Source organism: Lissotriton helveticus, chromosome 4_2, assembly GCF_964261635.1.
Source record: "Lissotriton helveticus chromosome 4_2, aLisHel1.1, whole genome shotgun sequence".
Classification (NCBI taxonomy): Eukaryota; Metazoa; Chordata; class Amphibia; order Caudata; family Salamandridae; genus Lissotriton; species Lissotriton helveticus.
Window position 1 is genome coordinate 130,645,049 of NC_136064.1, and position 19,957 is coordinate 130,665,005.

At 42.2% G+C, this 19,957-nt stretch overlaps 1 protein-coding gene across 2 annotated transcripts in view; it reads left to right on the plus strand.

The window, feature by feature from the left end:
• Positions 1–19,556, plus strand: part of LOC144752110 (nicotinamide N-methyltransferase-like) — a 285,975-nt gene extending 266,419 nt beyond the window's left edge. For both annotated transcript variants that reach the window (XM_078640054.1, XM_078640053.1), the window contains exon 3: positions 18,784–19,556. In XM_078640054.1, the coding sequence (XP_078496180.1) occupies positions 18,784–19,237 (454 nt within the window). In that variant the 3' untranslated portion in view covers positions 19,238–19,556. The remainder of the gene's footprint in view (positions 1–18,783) is intronic.
• The last annotated feature ends 401 nt before the right edge of the window (positions 19,557–19,957 follow it).

The following is a 19,957-nucleotide window of genomic DNA, read 5'->3' on the forward strand; positions in this document are numbered from 1 at the left end:
TCTTCGGATAAGATACCGCGTTCACTCCCCGACAATTTCTGGCCCTCGACTTTTTCTGAGACAGTGTCTGCCGCTGAATCTGCACGTAACTTAGGGGTTATTTTTGGGCCTAACTTGCAGCTGGATATGCATGTAAATAAGACCACGGCTACGTGCATGATGCTGTTGCGTATGCTTCGCAAAGTTTTGCCCCTTCTACCTGAACAGTCTAGACCAGAAGTAGTGCGTGGGACCATCCTAAGTCGTCTAGACTATTGTAACGCTCTACTCTTGGAAGCCCCTAAAACGCTGCTAGGTAAACTGCAAAGGGTGCAGAATATGGCGGCTAAGCTGGCCCTCTCCCGCCCTAATTTCAGCTCCTCCACCGCTGCTCTGTGGGATTTACATTGGTTGCCGGTCCATCTACGTGTTCAGTATAAAGCTGTCTGTTTGGTGTTCAAGGCCTTGCATGGACAGGGCCCGGTCCCTCTGCAGAATATGTTTTCTTGATACTCGTCCAGGCGCTGTCTGCGCTCTTCTTCTGCGTGGCTGGTGGTGGTACCGAGATTCCAGAGAGTGAGGATGGGCGGACGCTCGTTTAGTGTCGCAGCGGCTAAACTCTGGAACTCTCTGCCACTCTCTTTACGAGGTCAAAGGGACCTTCTACCATTTAAAACAGCGTTGAAGACTCACTTGTTCCCTAGGGCAGTGTAAGATGTTGTTCTGTTGCTGACAGTGATCGCAAGCGCCAGGATGCCCTTGGGGTGACAGTAATGCGCTTTATAAATACACAAAATAAATAAATAAATAACTAAATAAATACCCTGCCAACTTATGGTGAACAAAGCGTTACAAAAGGGGGTGGTGATGGACGGAGCATCTGAATCAATCAAACACTCTCACCCAGTAAACAGATCTGGGTTTAATCCGTCTCCATTCTTTAGCCCACTCTGCCACCCCAGTTCAGACATGGCCATATGCAAATCAGTCTGACCCTGTGCCTAATGGGAACAGTTCAGCCCGAACTGCCAAGCCATGCCTTCCCTGGACCGGAAACAAGCTTCCTAGGACCGGTTTCTGGCATTTCAGCCGTCTTCAGCCAGGCTTGCTTGAATCCAGTGGCAAAGTGAGCAAGGGACTCACGTCTGAGCATACCCTGCCAACTAATGGCGAACAAAGGGGTAGAAAAGGGGGTGGTGATGGACGGAGCATCCGAACCAATCAAACTCTCTCACCCAGTCAACAGATCTGGGTTTAATCCATCACCATTCTTTAGCCCACTCTGCCACCACAGTTCAGACATGGCCATATGCAAATCAGTCTGACCCTGTGCCTCATGGGAACAGTCCAGCACGAACTGCTAAGCCATGCCTTGCCTGGACCGGAAACAAGATTCCTAGGACCGGTTTCTGGCATTTCAGCCGTCTTCAGCCAGGCTTGCTTGAATCCAGTGGCAAAGTGAGCAACGGACTCGCGTGTCAGCATGCCCTGCTAACTTATGGCAAAGAAAGGGGTACAAAAGGGGGTGGAGATGGACGGAGCATCTGAACCAATCAAACACTCTCACCCAGTCAACAGATCTGGGTTTAATCCATCACCGTTCTTTAGGCTACTCTGCCAACCCAGTTCAGACATGGCCATATGCAAATCAGTCAGGGATGGCATCTACAGGTATTTTCCATCCAAAGATACCCAAATGAGCCGTTTTCTTGCTTTCTTCCTTGCCTAATGATATCAAGCGCTTTCACCTCACCAACCTCCGTCCTGCCTCAGATGCCGCACCTTAATATGTTGGACCTACCTGCAATCGACCACCACCAAATTGGCCTTCACCCACCCCCTTCCCAGTCCACAGTTCTGCTGCAGAGAGAGAAGCCCCTCCAACCACACCAGACTACATAGACAGGCTGTCCGAGCTTACACCAGCGAGGCTAGGGATGCTCTCCCACTTGCATCACCCATCATGAAACTGAATGTGTGATTCATCTATTTTCTTTAAATGTTTTACTAGTGACTGATGTAACTTTTTAACTAATGTTAAAATTGTAACTGTTTGGAACCTCTTGTACAGTGCTCTGATACCTTAGGATCTAGCCAGCACTATCTCTATCACTAGGGGCAAAGGCCTGGAATTGCATGCCAAAAAAACTTAGAGCAAAGGAGCAGGAAGGGCAGTTCAGAAAAGCTCTAAAGACAAGGATCTTTGGAATATCAGATGCCTGCCGCCTGGCATTAATCTAGGTCCTAGTCTCATACAGCTGCTCTCTGTCATCTACAGCGCCAGGAGACTCCGTTAGGAGTGGCAGTTTGCGCTATATAAGCATCACATTTCATTTCACTTCACATTTCATCTCACAACCCTAACACCCACCTATCTTTCAACCATCAGCTCCTCAGGACCTGGCATCATTTTTGCTGTGGCTAATTTAGTGTTAATTGAAGAGTAAGAGGGATATACTTTGGGCAGATTTTTCCCTTCGTCTCTGTCATATCTCGCCCAAACCCTGTTACCCTACCCCTTAACCCTGTACATTTCCTCTGACCTTGTCCTCAGAGATCTCTATATGTTTTCCTCCCTGCAACCTAGGTAACCTATAACTGATGTAATTTTAGAACAAAAAGGATGTATGTAAAGCGCTTTGATACCGTTGGGTCTAAGCTATTTTATTCCTGATTTTTGAGATCTGAGCAACATGGCTGATGCCTGGTGGAGCTGCTAGACAGCTAATGAGGAGATTGGTCCTGGTTTCCCCTCGAATTCCACCTACTCAGCCGGACATTGGGCACAGTTCTTCCTCGTCTCCCTGCTATGGCTCCTTCCTCCCCTCCTTTCTTTCGAGTACTTTCAAACTCATTGTTTGTTTACTGTACCTTACTACGTCACTACGCTATGGTAACTTATCAAATCAAATAAACTTAAAACTGATTCCCCTGTTCGCTGCTAGACAGGTATTGAAGAAATGGGCCCTGGCTTCCCCCTGACCATCCCTTACCCAGCCAGACATTGGGCACACTGCTTCCTCGTCTACCTGCTACTGACTCCTTCCCTCCCCCCTCCTCAGAATTCTTGCAACATTATTTTTGTGTACTGTACCTTTCCATGCTCTTGTATCTGATGTAACTTGTAACGCAACGATCCTAAATGTGAAGCGCTCTGATACCCTCGTGGGTCAAGTTGCGCTATATAAAACTTTATAAAATAAAAAAAATAAAGACCCTCTATCTGCAATTTAGATATAAGATACTTCAGATAAATGCCTTTACAGCTAAATGGGCGATGTCTCAAACTAAGGAAAGGGACTCCAAGTCTACCGTATGTCTATAAGGGGCAAACAAAGATATTGCACAAGTTTTATTTTTCTGCACAGCATATGTAATGCCTAGAAGAAAGTGGATTAAGCCGCAATGTAAAAGTTTGAATATCAGGAGTTACATAGAGATGCTGAGAATTCCAAAATCAGATAGATCACAGCCCATCGAATTCGGTGTTAGTGCATTTGTATTGGTTCCCAACTATATAAGGAAAAAGAGACCGGTAATATTTTTATGTAAATATACTAGATTTGTCTTACTGCTTGTCTTTTTAATTTATACTATGAATTGTTGGTCTAGGTCAGCTCATACAAAGACAATTTAGGAAGGATACTTTTGTTGCTTATTAGTGAAGGTTTTAATTATTTTTAGCATAATTTTAACTCTTTTTAGTGTTAGTACTGGTTAACTGAGTAGGCATTTGCACATTATTTTCAGCTGAACAACGCTTCATAGGACCGTGCCAAAATGGGAATCTTAATTTGTATGATTTTTTGCACATTATTCCTTAGCGAAAATTGCACCTAATCTTTCTACTTGATGAGATTCATACTGAAATGTTTTTAAAGATTTGTCTGAAATGCTTTGATGATTATTTGAATCGAATAAAGAGACTTTGATGATGATGATATAGGCAGTGTACCTTTTGCGACTCTCGGTGCAGGCTCCAAAAATGAGGATGATTGTTTAAAATCCCTGTATTTGAATTTGCAAATGCATATGTTTTCTGAAGCCGTCCGTTTTGCTTACAGGAACCAGTGCTGCTGGAGGAAAACAACATCTTATGTAGCAGAATCTTTTACCCTCATGGCTGCTGGAGCGATTCCCCTGCAGTGCTGGGCCGTAATAAAAACGGGTGTGTCATGAGCATCTGAGAGTTATATGCCATGACGAGCTGAGCTCGTCATGTGCACCGAAGGGGTTACAGGAACGAGCACTTCAACATGTATTCTGAATGGAAAGCTATCCAATGGAACAGCATTCCACTGTTTTATGCCTTATCACCTTCATTAAAGATTAGGAAACTTTTCAAAATGTTGATACCAGAATTGTGGCCATAAACCAGTAATACTTGTCATTGATAATGATAAGAAAGGGGGGAAGCCCCTTTTATGAATGGTCCTATTTGTGACTCAGAATGAGTTTTTACCAAGTTACAAAGTGCGTTTAGTACATGGCAAACCATAACCAGAGGATAACATACCATAACATAACTTAACATAACTTAACTTAACTTAACTTAACTTAACATAACTTAATATAACTTTTTTTTCTTCGTTTTTTAAAAAAAATATTTTTATTGAGAGTTCAAATATAGCAATACAATACAATAGAAATCCAATTAACACAGTACGAGGAAGGAAAATACTGAAAAACATTCATACAAATTGTCGTTTTTACATTTAAATTATAAAGTGCAAGGTTGTGTAAGAGCAGACAATTAGTAAACTGGTTCGAATAACCAAAAGATTTTGTTTAGAATTGAAAGAATACATAGCATACATATATAATAAATGTTTTCACAATTAATATTCCAAAGCTAAGTTCTAAAGTGCAGCGTGCAGAGGTAGAACCGTCGTAATAGACTAATAAATATTTTCAATAAAGCATAAATCAGTTTAAGTAATAACAGGAGAAAACTAAACATCGAACACACTCCAATATTTATCATATTTTTTGAGAGCCCCTGATCTAAGGGCATATTTTTCTCCCTACCCTGGATTCGCTGTAATTTTACCTTCCATGCCTGGAAGGATGGGACAGAATCTGTTCTCCAGGACTGTAATATAAGGGATTTAGCTATTAGATAAGCTTTAAAAAGGGGCTCATCATATTGGGTGTGGAAAGGAGAGCAGCCTATGAGGGGAATTAGGTCGTTGAATATAATATTTGTTTTAAGGACGATTGAAAGATATTTTTCTATTTCCTTCCATAAAACCTGGATTTTTGGGCACTCCCAGATAATGTGTTTCCAAGTGCCTTTTTCTTCACATCGAAAGAATTTGTCGGCTACGAGGGGGAAGATATCATGTAAAAAGGACGGAGTTCTATATATTAACCATTTATTGTAGAATTGCATACGTTTAAAGTTTGCTCCACGAAAGATGGTTTTATTGAATTTGTTTATTTTGTCCCAAACCTGTTGATTAATTATAATATCTTCCCTTTATTTCCATCGTTCAATTATCTTGCTGTAAAAGTCCTGGTCCTTGCTTTCTATTAATATTTTAATCCAGATACTCATTTTCTTTTGTGTTTTATTATTAAGGGTAGTGGAAATATTTTCTTTGTGGGATAAATTTCCTATATTGAGTTCCCTAAGTTTTGGACATATTGTAATAAATGACCAGTTCAGAATTGTGTGCGAGTGAATTAACTGGCTGTAAATTTCATCCCAAGATTTCCACCTATTTCCCAGTAGGAAGTCTTCAATTTTTTCAAAACCATTTTGCTTCCAAAGAGTTATTATATTTTTGTCCATACAACCTGCTTCTCCCAGGCTAAAATTCATTACATTCGTCTTATTACTTACATAGGGTAAATCATAAAATTTTAAGAACTGAGTTTTGACCTTAAAAATCCACTGCAAAGTTTTATATCGTACTTTTTTTGGGTCTTTCGTGGTTCTAACCGGATCATAGATTTTCAATTCCAACAACATCCTTTTCATAAAAAAATTGTCTGTCTCGTGGCAATCTAGAGAAAAAAAAAACTATGACTGTAATGTGTAAAAGACGCAAAATAATATTCTTTAATATTTGGAAGGGACAACCCTCCTTGTGTGGAGGATAAATATAAAGTGCTCAGTGCAAGTCTAGGGGATTTTTTTGCCCATAGGAAAGAGGAAATCAGAGCTTCTATTTTTTTAAAATATGATGCCTGGATTGCGCAGGGAATCGCACTAAAGAGGAAATTAAAAAGGGGTAATACCGACATTCGAATTAGCGATGCCCGCCCTATAAGAGACAGGGGTAGTAGATTCCAACGATCTAAAAGTGAACCCACCTTTTTTAATAGAGGTAGAAAATTTAAGAAGTAAAGATCGTCTAGGCTATCCGATATAAATATACCAAGATATCTCTTTGGACCCGTATTGTATATCTGCCTGAATTCAGGAGCTAAAGTGTCTGTAGTGCAGTTAAGTAGGATAATTTCTGTTTTGTTTACATTAATTTTATAACCCCCTAGCTTTTGAAAGTCAGAGAAGATTTTTAAAATCTTCAATTGACTTGAGGGTTTAGAGTCTAAAAAAAGGGCAATATCATCCGCGTATAGTTTTATATTTGTCATTCCTAAAATTGGGGCGGTGACAGCTTTGATATTCCTAATGGCGATCGCTAGAGGTTCAATAAAAAGTGCAAATAAAATTGGGGACAAGGGGCAACCTTGTCGTGTGCCTCTAGTGACCTCACAGGACCCAATGTTGGTATTATTGATGATAATTTGTGCCCTAGAATTCGTGTACAAGTGTCGTAAAAGAGAGATAAAAGCATTCGGGAAATTAAAACTATGTAAAACTGCAAACAGACAATCCCAGGAGACTAGATCGAAGGCTTTCTCCGCATCTAAAAAACAAATTTGAGCCTTCACCTTGTTAGTTTTAAAATAGTCTAGCGCCTCCAGTAAAAATGTAGTATTGGAATGTAGATGCCTGCCTGCAATAAAACCGCACTGATCATAAGCTATTAGTGATCCTACTAGTTTATTTAATCGGTTTGCTAAAAGTTTAGTAAAAATTTTATAATCTGTGTTCAGAAGGCTAATCGGTCGGTAAGAATTTATATTTTCCTTGTCCTTTCCCTTTTTTAAAATACTAACCATCACCGCTGTGTGAAAAGAGTCTGGTGGGGGACCTCCTTGAAGTAAATTATTAATTAATTCCAAGAATTCTTTACGCAATATTCCCCCAAATGTTTTAAAGAATTCAATGGAGAGACCATCCTCACCATTGGCTTTGCCATTGGGGAAAGACTCTATCACTTCATCTAGTTCTGATAATGTGAAATCCTGTGTGAGGTAGTTCTTGCCCTCAGCATCCATTTTAGGTATTTCCAATGGCTGAAGAAAATCTGTGATAGATTCAGGTGTGGTCCCCGCAGATGCTTGATATATCCCCTCGTAGTGTTTTAAAAACAGCTCGCCAATGGCAGTTGTGGTCTTAACTTGATTTTTAGTGATGGAGTCAGTTAACTGATCTATTCTGTTACGAGCCTGCTTTTCTTTAGATTGCCAGGCCAGAAGCTTTCCTGTGTACTCACTCTCCTCATAGATTTTTTGTGCCTGGAAATGACTATTTGTCTCACCTAGTTCATAATAAAATTCCTTCATCTTACGCTTCGCCTCGAGGAGATTGTGACTGGAAATCTGGGATCTAACCCTATAATGCTCTTGGGTAGCCTGGGACAGTTCAGTTTGAAGTTTGATTTGCTCCTCCCGTTTTGCCTTAAGCTTGGGGATCTCTTTAGAAGTGATTATTCCACGTATAGTAGCTTTGAATGCATCCCAGATTATATTTAAAGGAGCTGTACCTCTATTCTGTGAAAAAAATAGCTCGATCTTTTCATTAATTTCAGTGTACCATTGTTGGTCAAGGAGGTTGAGTTTGTTAAAAAACCATCTATTTATAGATCTTGCTTCATAATTCCCCAGTTTGACCTCCATGCAAAGAGCCGCATGATCCGAAAAGGCATTGGGTAGGTAATCGTAATTATATAATTCTAGATCGTGGGAGGACAAGAAAAAATCCAGCCTTGACGCGGAATTATATTTTGCTGAATGGATTGTGTACTCACGCTTGGTAGGATTCAGATTACGCCAATGGTCAATAACGTCAAGATCTATCTTGCAGCTTTGAACAGCTAATGAGACTTGGGGTTTATTCTGTCGACGGTCTTTCTTGGAAGAGTCCAATTGAGGGTTTTGTAATAGGTTAAAATCACCCCCCCAAATTATTGGTCCAGAAAGGCCGGTTAATGCCTGCTTAACCTGTAAAATAGGTTGCGGGTCGTCGAAAATAGGTGCGTAAATTGTGGCAAGGATAATGTTGACATTATTTAATTTACCGTGTGCGACTGCCCATCTGCCTCTAGGATCTATGCACGACCCTTCAAGGTTAAAACCTACATGTCTCCCTATTAGAATAGAAACTCCTCTCTAGGCCAACCCTGCAGGAGCAGATATGTTATATTTTGATTAATCAATGAGAAAAGGACACTTGTATCTACACGAACCATTGGTTCGATTTGACAACCCTCATAGACGCTGAAGATATTAACGATGCGGTATATTTGTTTTTCCGCCCCTCATCTAGCGTCATGGCATAGTCATTGGGTGGTCAAAGGTAAAGTATGCCTGCCTCACCGAGGCACCTCTGGAAAGTGTAGAAGTGTCCAGAGATCAAAAGTGGTACCTCCGAATGGAGAGGAACACAAGGTCAAACTATGAGGGAAATAATAAAAAACAGTTTGCACACCAAAGGTAAATTTATTCGGAAAGGTGAGAACTGTTGGCTAAGACAAGTTGGTTATATTCGGTAATCATGTAACTAGATTATCATATACGGTTTGTTAATAAAATTCGACATGTTTCAGCTCCTTATGGCCCAGCCGGGTCTGTGGAGCTTTCGTCAGGACAAATACAAAGGGGGAGTTTACTTACACAACTTGTGCAGTATTCATGTGCTTAGGCAATCACAGTTTCATTTTCCTGTATATTGGAAACACAAAACACAACATCATATTGTTCATATATGTAAAATAGGCATACTCGACTGGCCAATTGCGTCACAGTCTATGACACACTATTCTTATTAGAAGGTGCCAATTTACCAGAGGTGCATAGTAATAAATGCACACAAACTATATGTGGGCGGTGAAGAAGAGGGAAAAGCAAACTGGTTGTGGTCTCAATCGGAAAGCGAACAGTCAAGTTACTGTGTATCATTTCTTAGTTGTGACGCTTGGAAGCTAGTAGTAACCTATGTACGTCTGGCAGACGCCATTACCTTGCTAACACAGGCATCGATTATAAAAAAATACTTGTTGTGTGGTAAACATTTGTATACAGTAAACCTTATGTCATTCACTGGTAGTCTCTAATATATACACGTTTTCTCGGTGTTCTAAGATGTGTAGTCTACATTCTAAGCTCAATGGTAAAGGCTATTTGATGAAGCTAAGACTCTCATACATAGTCAAATTGTTTTAGGGACTACGCGCTAAAATACCTGATTACTCGGAGAAATTCTCCTCTTCAGGGTGCTTAGAGCCGCTAGGAGACGTGGTCTTGGCTGCAAACAATAAACATATTACATGAATATCCTAGTTAGCCAGGGGGGCCCCGCGAGTGTTGGGCTGGGAGGCTTCTCACTTACCCACGTGTCTGTCCGTCAAGTGACTGTGCTGACTCTGCCCCTGGAAGCGCCGAGCGCAGGCAGAGCAGCATCTTATGACGTTGTGTCATGGAAATAGACAATGCCTTTGTTCTGGAAAACAGACTAGCGTCATGATGAAATACATTTAGTGGTTGAAAATACACTCACTCGTGCACAATTCATTTAATAATCGAGTGCTATACCCTCGTGTAATTTATTATAGAAGAATTGTTTTTTTTTAAAACGGGGCTTTTCAGTGTCAAGCAGAAGCGATATTAGACACTAGTGCCATGGACACAGACAAGGTCTGCGGTCTGGAGAACAGACTAGCGTCATGAAAGTTGAAAATCCACTTCATAGTTGGAATTGCGTTAAATTCATTTAATAATAGCAAGCTACACCCACGTATAATTTTTATAGAGGGATTGTTTTTCAAGTGTCAGACAGAGGTGGTATTGGACTGGTTTGTTAAGGGTATCTAGATCTTCCACGGATCAGTGGGGAGATAATATTAATATTAATCAATCATCAGGACTTGTTTGAGATGATTCACAGTGTATTTTTGCAAATGGTCAATACATGTTTAGTAACAGAAGCTGAATGGGGCCAGACGTCAGTTACACATTCATTACGGGTAGGGAGGTTAATATGGAAACCCTCACTACTTCCTAAGGCTAATGCTAAGCCTGCAAAGGAATTAGTAAAAATGATGCCAGGGAATATTATCGTTCATCCCCAACACGTGGGTTTGCAAGCGATTCACCCATCTTTGCTCCTTTTCGAAAAGGATTTGTTCAGCATTAGTGTCTCTGTCTTTAAGCATCTCAAGGACTGTCCATCTGAGGTCGTCACATGTGTGGCCTGTTTCAACAAAGTGGGCACATATTTTCGTTGTGTTCTTTTGTAGCCTCACATTACTTCTATGTTCCCCAATGCGGATTTTCACCTTCCTGCAGGTCATGCCTATGTATTGTTTTTGGCAGAGACAGGTGATAAGGTATATCACGTGGGTCGAGTTGCAATTTGTGTGATAGCGTTGGGTCCATAGTAGTTGGTCAGTCAATTGCAATGTTTTTGTGCTCTTAGTGAATTTGCAGACCCCACACATTCCGCAGGGGTGATGTCCTGTCATTGGGGCCATATTGAGGTCTCTGATACTGGGTACTGGTCGTTTATTCAAAGGTCGTGTGTGGACCAACACATCTCTGATGTTTTTTGTCCTTTTATTGGCAAATCTCGGCTTCGGCCAATTGTAAGAGCCCGAGGTGATGATGGACCACTTTTTCTTTATCAGTTTTTGGACCTCATACGTTGTTGGACAGAAGGTAGTGACGCAGGTCACAAGGTCTTTGACTGGTTCTTTTTCAAAGGTCTGTAGTAGGGAGTCGCGTGGTTGATTGTGTGCCCGTTTTCTGCACTTAGAGATAACCCGAGGGGTATAATCTCTGGCTTGAAGTTTGTCATCTCTTTGCATCCTTGTGTGCTTCCTGTTTCCAACAAGTATCCACCGTACATTCGTGATTAGTGATAGATTCAGCAGAGTACATCAACTTGATTTATTATCCCCCAAGGCCGTCAAGTAGTGTCTGGGCTTCACGTAAGGCCGTGAATATAAAGAATTTTCCTTTAACCAAAACTTTAAGTTTTGATTGCTGCACTATCATGGCCTGGGCTCCTTTGCTCTTAAAGGGGTCTATGAGCTTCACAAAGTCTCTGGGTCTGTGGGCAGATGCAGCCGACATATCGCCAAAAATCCTGAAATTATTCACCCCCTCTGCATTAAAAGTTCTTTTAGAAAATGCGGTATTTAGGATTTTTTCTTTTACCCTAAAGTCTGCAAAGTTGAGGAGGATTGTACGGGGGAATTTTACATTACTGGGTTTATGTGCAGGACTCTGTGCGCCCTTGTTATAGTCAAGTCACCTTGTAGCTCAGGGATCGCTTTTTTTAATAATGAATCTGACCAGCTAACTACATCCTTGTCTTCAAGGCCCTCTGGTATGCCTACTAATCGTAGATTCGATCTCTTATTGTAATTCTCAAGGTCCTGGAGCTTTTCCTCTAGATGGGTTTTCTCTCTGTTGGCCTCCGTAAGATTTTTCTGAATTGTAGACAATGAGTCCTCTAGGGATGATATTCGAACTTCGGCTTCAGAGAACCTCAGAGGAATGTTCCCAAGGCACTCTTCCATCTTCGTAAACCTGCTGTGTAGAAGTGAGATTTCCTGAGCCTGAGATAATTTGAAATCTCTTAGTTCCTGGAGAATCGTAACTAAGATATCTTCCATCTTATTTGCTTTTGTAGCACTCGGGAGAACGAGCAAGACATCATCCTGGGAGGTCAAGGACTTCTCTAAACTTAGGGCTTGATTCGGAGCTGTCGTCGTTTGCTTATTGCCTGGGGCTAGACTGGAGTCTGCACTTGTGGACGGCGACGGAAGGGGGACCACATCCGAGGCGGAAACCGTTGGTATAGGCAACGCTGCTACTCCTTCCAGCCTTCCTGCCCCTGCGATGTTTAGCACCGGAGTCTTCTGTGGCGACTTTTGCGTTATGGGGCTGCCTGCTCTCCCTGCCGTGTTGGAGGACACCCGTTCTATATTGATTCTTGTACCCCCTTGATCTCTATCCCCTCGTGAAGGAGTGCTTGAAAGTTGACCCTGCTGACCCTGCTGCAGAAGGGGTTTTGAGAAGAGAGGGTATTGTTTGGGGGTAGATCGACTCTCAGGACACAAAGAAGGGGACGTATTAGCGGCCTTAACCGGTTGGTCCGCGTTGAAACTGAGAGACTCACCCACTTGGTAGCTAGGAATTTCAGTCAGGGGCCTCTTTTTGAGGATTTTAATGGAGCGACGTCGCTCGGCCCTACGCTCAGCTAAGGAGTCTTTCTCTCCATCCCCGCCACCCGGAGTTCGGGCGAAATGAATATCCAATGTAATGTTTTTGGTTCTCCCCGCATTTACGTTGGACTTCCCCAGGTCCGTTTTTTTACCCTTATCTCTCCCATTTTCCTCCCCCTTATCCTCCCTGTCGCCGGCAGTGTGCAAGCTCAATTCCGCTGACGGCTCCGACAGAGTCAGGCTCTCTGCCTCTTCATCCTCTTCACCCTCTTCTTGTTCATTGTCCTCGTTAATATCATTATCTTCCTCCATGTGTTTCCTTAATACATTATACTTGTTTTTTCTATTTTGATCATTAAGCTCCATTACTTTTTGTTTTAGAGCTTCTTTTTGTTGCTTTTTCCTTCTGTTTTTTCTCTCCCCCCTTATAGTTGATGGAGATCTAATCGGGGTAGGGAGCTTCACTTCCTTTCCCAGCTCTGGCTTGAGCTGTTTGCCCCTTGCTCTTGCCGCCATCAGGATTCGTAGGTCACAGATCGCAAACGTGTGTTTTTTTTTTTTTTTTAAAGGCGCCTCTGACTTTGCTCAGGGGAATTAGAAAATTAGAAAATTTTTGAACGGGGATTTTTCTTAGCAGTGAGACAGTGAGACAGTGATTAGCTCCCCTCAAAGCAGATGTAAATGCTTAACGAAATCACAATGGTGCAGAAGCCAGCCTAACTCCTTTACTCTCCTTTATGCCATCAAAAGTTCAGAAGACATCTGCGCGCAGGTTGATGAAAGATTGCAGGGGGGTGTGGTACAAACAAAGCGAGTTCGAGCTGGGAAGAGCCCTGCCCAGCGCGCCTTACCTCGCAGAGCAGGTCAGACCAACGATCTCCCCCGACTCCGGTGCCTCACCGTTCACTTACAGGACCCCAGCATTCTTTTGCTGCTCTGGCTCACTTTCAATTGCTGCCAAAATGCTTCCAAATGCTGCCAAATGCTAAGCAAGTTATGTTGGGTCAGATCACTGGGCGGCGCTCTTTCCCTTGGAAGCTCTTGCTGCAGCCACCGCAGCTGGGGGCTTGGGGGCCGGGGATGGTATCTCGGTCTGCGCACTCCACCCTCCGTAGATTCCAGCCTAGATTCCAGCTAATTACCAGCTCCCCCGCTGCTGCAGAGAAAGCAGGGGAAGTCCAAGCAACTCTCCAAGTGATGAAGAAAAATCAGCGCTGCTGTCGTCGCAGCGCTGCAACAGCCCGGAGTGCCTCGCGGGACCCCCGTCGGCTCCAATATACGAGAGACAGCTAGCTAGCAAGGCAGCTAGCTAGCGAGGACAACAGGAGGTCTGGAGCATCGGGAGCAGCAGCGGCAGCGGCAGCGTTGCGGCGGACATGGGCGTGTCCGAGGAAGGAGGAAACAGGAAGCACGGCGGCGGCGCGGGTGGGTCCGCGTCAGCCGTTCATCTCTTCGGTCACAGCGATAACTTAATATAACTTAACAATTTTCCTCTCCTATGGACCTCTTCAAGAAGCATGTTACTTTGCTCACAGATATATCCCAGTAGGCAGACAGTATCATCATGGCCAACAAAGTAGATCAGACGTCTGTCCCCCACTGAAGAGCAGCAACCAGCAGGGGCCACTAACATCTGTCAGCATCAAAGGCCAGGCCCATGCCATCCACTGCCAGTGAGGGGTTGGATAGGACTCATGGATAGGAGTTCCCTAATTGTTTCTGATATTTCCCAGGCATCTGAGTCTACTTAGAGTGGGGGCACCCAGATCAGTGTTAGGTACCTCATTTCCACTCTCCTTCCCACAAGTCCAGGGGACATATCCTGATACTGGCCACTCAGCACAGGGTCTGTAACCTGAGACAGAATAGGCGCCGGTTAAACCAGGACTTCTAGTGTGGAATCATCTCCTCCTCGAAGGGTGAAACAGTCTGTTTGCGTCATTCTTGGGTCTGCCCTGGTGCAGGTATTTGGCCTCTGTCTCCATGAGAATGCAGGGATCACCTCCCGTTTGGATAAAGGATTCATCAGTGTCCGGGATGTGCGCATACTGACATCTACCAGAGCTGGAGCCTGCATCCATGCTGGTTATCGTTGAAGGGAAAAATAAGGAATACAATGTAACTGAGAAATTTGGAGACCTCTCTAGAATCTGTCACAACTGGAAGGAGGAGAAGGAAAGGCCTGAAGGGAAACTATTGAGAAAAGCCAGAGCCGAGTTGAGATGCCCTTTGAAAGCATGGGCTGTAGCTATTCTATTTTTAACAAGCGTCAACCAACCCATGACAATCTTATTCTATGACCCTCAGCTTCCATCATAATGCTCATTGAGAAGTTCCTTAAGGTTTTGATCCTTTCTGTCTCTTTATCTTGTCACTTTACATCTCTATGAGATTGTGTAGCGTTTGGAATAGTGGGGTTATAAAAGTGGATAAAATACAGATTAAATTAGAGTTTTTGTCCATTTCCTGAGCACTGCACCTGATGTTTGAATTTTTGAATTCTTGTTTGTATTATTGTATTCTTGGTGGGCTACATTCCCTACACTTGATCTTCCTTTTTATTTCCTTCCTGCATTATCACACTCACCTGACACATGCTTGACTACCATACTAAAGAGATATGGTGTTTTGCTCTTTGCCGAGTGCCAAGTCTTTGGTTTCCTGAGAAACCTTTGCCTGCCTGAGTACAGCCATGCCACCAAAACACAGACAGCACCCACCTACTACGGTATCATTCAATGCAAAGGGTCTAACTCATTATTTCAAATGTATGAAAGGGGAGTGCTATAGATTGGAGTAATATGTGGTAGAGTAAATTGACTTAGAGTGTTGTTAAGTGGAGTAGAGTGTTATAGAGTGGAATAAAGGGGAGTGGAGTGGAGTTAGGTAGAGTGGATGACTTATAGTGGAATAGCGCTGAGGAGAATGGCAACGAGTGAAGTGGGGCAGAGTGGAATGGCGTACAGTGGAATACCATGGAATGGAGTGTCCTAGAGTAGAGTAGCAGGTTGTAGAGTGCTGGAAAGTGTTGTAGTTCATAGAGTGGAGTGGTATATAGTGTCATAGAGTTAAGTGGCATAAAGTGGCATACAGTGGAGTGGCAAACAGTAGAGTAGTGGAGTATAGTGGAGTACAGTAGTGTGTCATAAGGGAGAGGGATTAACTGGGGTATAGTGGCATAGAATGAGTTGCGTAGCATCTCCTAGAGTGGCGTAGAGTGGCATACAGAGTTGGACAGTGGTCTGTAGGGGCAGAATATAGTAGAGTGTCTCAGAGTGGTGTAGAGTTCAGTAGAGTTTTATTGTGTGGAGTTGAATAAAGTAGAGTAGAATGTTGTAAAGTGGAGCGGCATAGAGTAGAGTCTTGTAGAGTGGCTCAGAGTAGGGTAAAGTGTCATACAGTGGACCATAGCATAGCATATGGCATAGCATAGAGTAAAGTAATTTGTCGTAGAGTGGGGTGCTGTGTTGTAAAGTAGAGTGCTGTGGAGTGGAGTAGAGTTGTGTGGCATAGTACAAAGTGGACTAAAGTTTCATAGAATGAAGTGGTGTGTCATAGAGTGATTTGGGATGGAGTGTCGTTGAGTATCAGAAACTGTCCTAGCGTGTCGTAGAGTTGAGTGGCATGGAGTGGTGTTGAGTGGAGTGGTTTAGAGTATAGTAGTGGAGAGCAGTTGATTAGACTGGAGAAGTGTGTCATAGGGTAGAGTGGAGTAAATTAGTGTGGAGTTCTATAGATGGAGTTGCTCGGAGTGGCGTTGAGGGGTGCATAGTGCCATAGAGTGTAATAGAGTGTTAAATAGTGACATAGACTGTAGAACAGTGTTGCACAGTGGAGTGGCCTAGAGTGGAGTAGAGTTTGGTAGACTGGAGAGGTGTAAAGTGTCATAGAGTGGAGTATAGCATTGTCGAACAAAGTAGACTGCAGTGGCATAGACTTGAGTTATGTAGAGTTTGGAGAATAACATAAAGTAAAGTATTGTATTGTACAGTGTCATGTTGTAGCATAAATTGCTGCGTCATACAGTAGAGTGGCTTAGAGTGTTGTGGTGTAGGGTATTGTGGCTTTCATTTACTAAGCGTAGAGTGGCTTAGAGTGTAGTGAAATAGCAGTGGCATTCATTGGAGTGGAGTAGGGTGGCATAGGGTGGAATATTGTACTGGAGTGGAGTGCCATAGAGTGGAGCACCGCACAATGCAATAGGGTAGAGTGGAGAGGACTGGCGTACACTGGAGTGCCATAGAGTGAAATAGCATGTAGTGGATTTGCATAGAGTGGACAGGCTTATATTAGAATAGCATATAGTGGAGTGGTGTACAGTATAGTGGATTAGTATTGAGTGGAATAGATAAGAGTGACGAGCTACAGATTGCAGTGGCATAGTTTCTAACAGCATACAGTGGAATGGCAGAGAGTAGATTGAAATAGTGTGATGTAGAGTTTATTTGAGAGAGAGGTGTGGTGATGTGGCCAGAGTGGCTGACTGCGGAGCGTGGGGCTCATGGTTCAATCATCAGCACCAGTGGCAGCTCAGATTTGCATCATGTGACTCTGGGCAATCTCCCCGATGGCCCACAGCACCTTGAAACCCTTAATGGATGATATGTTTGCGCATTAAAAATCGGAATCATTATTGGAGTGAAGTGACTTGTCATAGACTGGAGTAGAGTGGTGTGTCATACAGTGGAGTGCAGTGTTGTACAGTGGAATGGGGTGGCATGTCATAGATTCTAGTTTAAAAAGACGTAGTGTTAAAATGGTTGAATGGATGTGCATGACCTTTTGCATATATGTAGAATATGGTGTGCAGAGTAATGCCAGGCAGTGCCATGCGCTGCATTGTGCTTTTCCAGATTTACCAAGCAACCCAGGGTGACACATGGTGGTCTTGCGTTGCTTGGTAAATCTGACTAAGTATTGTGTGATATATTCTGCAGGATACACCACGGTGACTTTGTGGTAAACCGTGGTACATGCCAATGACAAAGCAGTATATGAATAGGGATGGGCAGAATGCTTCCTTTCGTCTGCGGAAATGGCAGAATTTTGCAACTTGCGCATTTGTAGACAGAGTTCTGGCCAAATTCTTTCAACCGCTGCATGGCAGAATTTTTTCCCTTAAGGTTCCAGAAATGAGAATGAGATTTGCCATCCCCTAGTGGCAGCCAGAGGGATGCCTTATGAGTACATTTGCTCAATAAGATTGTGTACTCGAGCGGCAGCAAAATCAACTGGAACGGATGGGTACTCATGCACACCGCAGTGCTGTGCACTCAGATGTTTCAGCGCTGCTCGCACAGTGGCACTAAATTCTGTCAGGAACAGTGCGACAGGCATATTTCTGCCCATTTGTAGAACTCAGCGGAATCTTGCAGAGTTCTTCTTTAACTCCAGAAATCTGCAGAGTGAAACTCTGCAAGTTCCACCCACCCGTTTATGTGAACGGCTAATGACTGCCTTTGCAAAATCAAAGGCATCCATATTATTTTTACTACACTTTAGCTGTGTTCTGGGTTACACCAAAAATATAGGTCAGTTTGCTTTTATGTTGCCCCACCTATTGCCACTTTATGAAAGTGTTTATTGGTAGGGAAATGCATTTATATGTTTCTATATACTTTTAAAAAGGTTTACGGAGTACCGCTCTAGAACCTTGGAAGTACTTTGTATTTTAACTAATATACCTTTTTAATGAATTTCAAATAGCTCATAAACATCTTGGTATTTCCAAGGTAATCTGCACAAAATATATTCTATAGGATTGAATATGTACAAACTGAAAGTACTTTGTAGTACTCTATGTTAGAGTGTTATATTGTTTTTTTAAATGTCTACATATTTAATTTTTAATACGTCCTAGGTAGTTTACAAATATATAGAAAATATGTAGAATCATTATATATTTTCCTTACCTATTAACACTTTAATAAAGTAAAAGGTAGGGAAAAATATAAAACCTTATCTATATCTAAGCCCGTAAATCAGACAACAGCCTAAAAAGTTGATGCAGCCACAGATATCACTAAGTTCAAATGACTTATAAGTTTAAAAATACTTACCCTACTTACCTCTACTACTCAAAAGAATAATCCGCAATCCATAATTTATAATCTTTTCAAATTCCATCCATATCCGTTGAGCTGTATTTAATCTCTACATGCAATTCACATGTCTATCTAAAGGACAATACAGTAAAGACACGTTTCCCACGATGACTTGTGAGAAAAGAACATGTTTTTATCAATAATAAATACAAATTGTTTTTTTTTTTCTTTTTTAGGGATGCTTGGCCTGAGAAACAAAATATGCTACAAAGAAAAATCATGCATGTTGTTAAATATGACATCAGCAAAATTAACCCCTTGTCTCCCACCGTCCTGCCTCAGGCTGACTGCTTGATTTTGCCTCATTGTTTGGAGACCCACGTGACAGATAAAGAAGGGTTCTGCAGTGCTTTAAGAAATGCCTCAACACTGTTAAAAAATGGAGGGCATTTAATCCTGATAGCGTGCCTCGATACCACTTTTTACATGAATGGGAGCTTTAAGTTTCCTCATCTATGTATGGATGCGAGTTTTGTAAGGAAAGCGCTGGATGATGCTCACTATGTCATTGAGGAGCTGCAGGTGTTTCCTAGGAAGGTTAATCAATTGTATGATGTGATAGATTACAGTAGTGTCATACTTGTTCATGCTCGAAAAGCAATACCTGTTACATGTACACAGAAACCATAATTGATAGACATAATGTCTTCAAAGAGGAAATGAATACTTTGTTCCTCACCTGAATCAAGTTTCTTCTGTCTTCTCCTTTGTTGAGCCTATTGCTTCTGACGCCAGTGGTGCTCTGCTCTCTGCCTCTCATAGCTGCTTGACAACTGGACATTGCTTTTGCTGCGACCACTTTCCCTGGGCTCTGCCAGGTTCTGTTTCAGTCAATATCCCCTTGGTCTTTACTGCAAAGTAAAATGGATTGTGGTACAATCAATAACAACTGCAAAGAGTGTTGATTTGATCTTGCATTTGATTCCATTTTGTAGCTGAAAAGATTAATTAAATCTTACAATAACATCTTATGTTTTGTTCTACAATGCTATAGCTTTGTGTGTGTGTCTGTGTGTGTCCATTAATGGTCATGAATAGATGCTTCAGCTATCCAGTTCACATTTCCCATTGGAGGAAAGGATATAGCATTATTTCCACTATCTATGAATTCCAAATGTGCATTTTATATTTAAATATAGCTGTAAAACGCACTATTGATATGTGTAATAATAGTAATTCTAATCATGTGTTTCATTAGTTTGTAGTACACTAAGTAATGGGGTGGAATCATTCACTTCTGCAGACTCATTTTAAAATTAAATATTTTGTATTAAATATTTAAAAGAGTGTCTATCAACAAAACAACTGCAACAGCAAGGACAATCCATCCTACTGTATTCCCTCCTCTCA